At 45.8% G+C, this 5000-nt stretch overlaps 1 protein-coding gene across 6 annotated transcripts in view; it reads left to right on the plus strand.

Annotated features, from left to right (window-relative positions):
* Positions 1 to 5000, plus strand: part of MCM3AP (minichromosome maintenance complex component 3 associated protein) — a 140971-nt gene that overhangs the window by 39866 nt on the left and 96105 nt on the right. For all 6 annotated transcript variants that reach the window (XM_085869667.1, XM_085869666.1, XM_085869665.1 and 3 more), the window contains 2 exons: positions 3096 to 3289; positions 3458 to 3597. In XM_085869667.1, the coding sequence (XP_085725793.1) occupies positions 3096 to 3289; positions 3458 to 3597 (334 nt within the window). The remainder of the gene's footprint in view (positions 1 to 3095; positions 3290 to 3457; positions 3598 to 5000) is intronic.

Below are 5000 nucleotides of genomic sequence, written 5' to 3' on the forward strand. Positions count from 1 at the left end.
CGGATTTTCACCTCTCACGGGGGGGGGGGGGTTTCGAACGTAACCCCCGCAATAAACGGAGGATGACTGTATATGTATATATATATATATATATATATATATATATATATATATATATATGCATATATGCATGTATTACTAACCCTAACCGCACGTGACAAGTGCCGGAGATCGGACTAACGCCGGGAACTAGTCACGGGTGGGCCTTTTGGCCTCACCACGATCGTGCCAATCGGCCCCCCGTGTGGGATAGGGTTGTTCGCCAAATTCGACCTACCTAAGTACCCACACGGAGGGTAGACCGGGCGATCGCACCTCGCCGCAGGTCGACTTTGGACACGGGCCACTTTAAGCGACCCGTTCCGTACTATCGGGATAACCGAGCGGTGTTATATCGTCGACCTCGACGGTTCCGATTAATTATCGGGCGTATTTAGCCCACGACCAACCCTTTACGTGAAGTAAGATGGAGATTCAATTAAAGAAAAGACGAAGCGAAACGGGAAAAACAAGTCAACATAAGGCACATTTATTCCGCGGCAAACGGAAAGCACACATATACAATTACAACAATTATGCACCGAAAGCAAATGTAACAAAAGGAACACAACAATTATGCACCAAAAGCAAATGTAACAAAAGGAACACAACAATGCAGATCTACTACCGACTACGCGAGCACACGGCAACACTTACACAGTTTTACTTTACAGATGGCGCCGACAACACATATACTCAAAAGCAAAAGAAAAGGGCTACCCTAAAATACAAGGGGGCAGACGGGGCCTGGGGCGCGAGACCGCGTGGAGCCTACCCATCTTGTGATGAGCCGCAAAAAGGCGGCGGTGCCCCGACTCCGCGCTCCTCCGCGGGTTTCGTTGGCACTGCTTGGAATGGCGTGGGAACGGGGCCCCCCTTTTCGCACTATCTTAGCGCGGGGGAAAACAGGGGGTGTTGTTGATGCTCTGGGGAAAGAGGATAGCTGGCTTGCTTAGGTCCCGCGACGAGCGACTCCACTGCGACCTCGACCGCGTTCCCGGCTTCCCCTCTCTGCAGCTCCCCGACAGACTCCGAACCCCGACAGACCAACTCTCCTCCAGACCCGTCTTGACTGCTGCTGCCACACTTCGCCGCCGCCACACCTCTCCAACTCACCCGAGCCCGAAACAGAAACTGACTGAATTCGCCCCGCGCTCGGCGCTTTATAGTACGGCAGGAGAAACCATATGCAAATTTCCGGATCAGGATGAACTCGGGGGCGGAGCCACGCTAGCCCATTGGATGGAGGAAAAGTGGGCGTGAACCTCCCCTGATCCTCGAATTTGCATATATCGATTCTACTCCGACGCGCCTGGAGGCGGGGCCAAATCGCCCCGCGCTTAATGATTGGATGGATCGGAAGTGGGCGTGCATCATTCCTGATCCAGCTTTCCCTCGGAAAGGCCGCTCTTTGTACCCGCGGCTCAGCGCGCGTCCCGCACGAGGCCAGGACAACCTGACGCTCGGCGTTCACAAGCGGCGCGGGAATGGCCGCAGAAGGAGGAGAGGTGAAGGTGGTGGAGGGCCTAAAGTGGCGGTGATGGCCATGGCGACGCTTGGAATGGCGGTGATGCGATGTTTACTGGAGCGAGCCGTGACGGTAAAGGTCGTGGCTGTTGGCATTGTTGTTGTTGTGAAGTGGCGTTGTGGTTGGTTCAAAATAAAGATAGAACAGAAAAACGGCTATCTTAAAGGGCCGCAGCCCGAATGAATCACATTTATTCCCTCTAAACAACGGGTTTGGGGCTCACTACACATGTACTTACAGAGATATCTCACCTACGGGACCTGAATGGTGGTTTGCGAATTTCCTCAACCACAACAATATATATATATATATATATATATATATATATATATATATATATATATATATATATATATATATATATATATATATATATATATATATATAGTCATGAGCCGCTTCACGACGTTCCGGGCAACGACGGATCGCATATACGACGGATCTGCCAGCTCTGAAAAATAAAAAAATGAAAAAAAAATGTTGCTGAAAAATTCCTATCGCCGAGTGATGTTGTCGACATAGCGCTGCCATTCGTATAAAAATAGCATATACAATTATGTATGCTGTAAAGTGCATAATACTTCATAATGATAAACGACAGTGTGGCCCTGTTACAATGCGATCGTTGTGGTCCATAAAATGTCATCGCAAAAAACAGGATCGTGCTCAATAGGGATTCAAGGAAATCGGCTTTCAAACTGAACCAATGTTTGCACGTTTACCTTCTTGCAAGTAAATTACCTTTGAATTGAAGAATTCCGCGAATAAATCGTTGTTACAGTCGAAATTAAAGCAAAAATTTCTTTTTGGTGAAGCTTTTTATGTTGTTAAAACAATCACACTGTTCCGAAAATATATATCACAATTGACAGGAGCTCGTTTCTTCATTTATAAATTATAACATCGATGCAATGATGACGTATTTATAAAATCCAAACGCTATTTATTCATCTTTCTATAATCGATGGGAGAGGAGATTGTAAGCCGCTGCTAACAACACCGATGGCCGTCATGAACAGCACAAAGGTAAAACTAACGTGTCTTCCGTCTCTCTTGGATGCGTGTTACAATTGCCGACAGTATTCAGTACAGTAACATGCTGTACAGGTTTGTTTTCGAGGAGCAATCGGCTACACCATATAGCTGAAGTGTGTTGTTTTGTGTAAGTACGATGTTCGAAAACGATGTTCGAAAATGAAAACGAAAACAAAAAATGATGTTCGCTTTACGACGCGTTTCTCAGAACGTAACCCCGTCGTTAAGTGGCGCATGACTGTGTATATATATATATATATATATATATATATATATATATATATAAATACACACACATACATACATATATCTCTTACAGATCTTTGTCTTGGTAATGGCAGGGTACATGTGCCCTGACTACCGGAAGTGAGTCGCTGAAAATGCACACACAGCACATGCACGGAAAGCCTTGACGGGCATTCCCAAATTTGGCAGTGAATTTAATAAAACTATGTCAATTAGTTTAACATGCCATCATATTCATTTCCTGCAGATGTGCTCAAAAGAAGAGTCATGTTCTACGGAATGTGCAGATAATTGAGTCATTAGTCGAGCCATTGATTCCATCAAAGAGTGATTCTTTCTCTCTGCCATTACCTCACATGGGGCACAACATCAGTGGTGAAAACATCTCCTCCATCGAACGCTCCCAAGTACTCGAGGCAAGGGACAAGCAACTACGGCAGGGTGAGGATTCATGCCAATCCAACTACTTTTTTCTATTTTTTTTCTGATAATTTAGCGCTTTATAAAGTTGTTATGATTTTACTGCGTGTGTTGATCTGTGAAACAAGTGGACCACTTCGGATATGTTTGCTTGTTTTTTTTATCTGAAAAATATTTGGATATACCCAGCTCGGACGAAGCGCACAGGCTTGGAGGCTGCTACTGTAATCGTTGGGACATGTCCAGACATGTGTCCTGAGAAGGAACGCTACATGCGAGACTCAAGGAAACAACTGAGCTTCTTTGAGATGCTGCCAGGAACAGATCAGGTATGCTTCATTGGTTCATCCACTTACTTCACAACTGCTGCTTTTAATATTTAATTTGACTAGCGAAGAACTTGTCCACAATGGATGGTTTAATTGCCCCCAAAATACAGACAGGATGCCCTTTAATTCCCCTCTACCCCCTTTCCTCATGAGGAATGGCACTATATGAACCAGATTTGCTTGAAAGAATTTACCGTCCCAACTCCTCCCCTGAATCCCCAGGACTTTGAATCTCCCTTCCTGCTTAAAACCATTCTGTGCACCTCCTCTCCCAAGCAAGTGTAACCAACGTTTTCAACCAGCTCCGTCTAGTAGTTTTGAAGTGCATATGCAGTAAATCAAGCAAACAGGCAAATGAGCAGACACTTTTTGAATTGTGTATATAATACAAGCAGATAACTCGGCTCCATGTGTATATATATATATATATATATATATATATATATATATATATATATATATATATATATATATATATATATATATATATATTTTGTCTCGGGGGTGGCTGACCCAGGTTAACCTGCCAACCCAAATTGTGGTGACGGGTGGTTAACACTACCAGCCCCCGGTCGGCCGAGCGGTTCCTTTTTAATAGGAGGCAGACCAGTTGATCCTCAGAGATGATCACACATGCGGGAGGGGCAGTTCAGTGCTGCACCAGGACGGCAGGGTACAATGGTGGTTCGACAGAGGTGGACAGCACAGCAATGTATGCACGGGGATTGGGGGTGGGGGAGGGGTTATACTCGAACCCCAATACAAATACACGGATTCAGTTTATTAAAATGAACATATTTACAAAGGACAATATTTCAAAAGTTAATGATAATATTGGAGTAAATAAATCCTACAGTCGAGGTGCCTCTTCACACTGACTTAAATACAGACAAAGGGAAAACAAATTGAACAGAAAACCCTTCCTTTCAACTATTTTTGTCCTTGGCTTGGCCCAGAGCTGGTCTTTGTGGAACTTGGAATCGAGGCGCTTCCACCACCACGTGCAGACGCGCACAAAATGGCGCCTCGCTTCTCTCGTAGCAGGCCAAAAGTAAGCCAGGCACTTCGCGCACGGCACTCAACACGAAGGCTCAGAGCCCCAGTGCAGCTGCTTCGTACATGCATCCTCACCGACCCGTTATGACATACACGAGGCGCGGGGTCCGTTTCTCATGAATCAACCAAGAGCCAAAGGCCAGTGTCTTGCTTCATGTGTGATCTCACCCTGAACTCCCGCCTCTGACTCTCTTCCGAAAATCAACTCTGCCTCGTGCGTTCTTCACACTGACCTCGTGCGTGCACTCTGCTGATCTCTCGTCCAAATCAGTATGATGCTCCCACGCCCTCTTCGTCTTCAGACACGTCTCGCCTAACAACCCTCCGCCTCCGGGGTGTGGCCTGAT

Source organism: Eptatretus burgeri, chromosome 2, assembly GCF_056783735.1.
Source record: "Eptatretus burgeri isolate ZD-2024b chromosome 2, Ebu_testis_v1, whole genome shotgun sequence".
Lineage (NCBI taxonomy): Eukaryota > Metazoa > Chordata > Myxini > Myxiniformes > Myxinidae > Eptatretus > Eptatretus burgeri.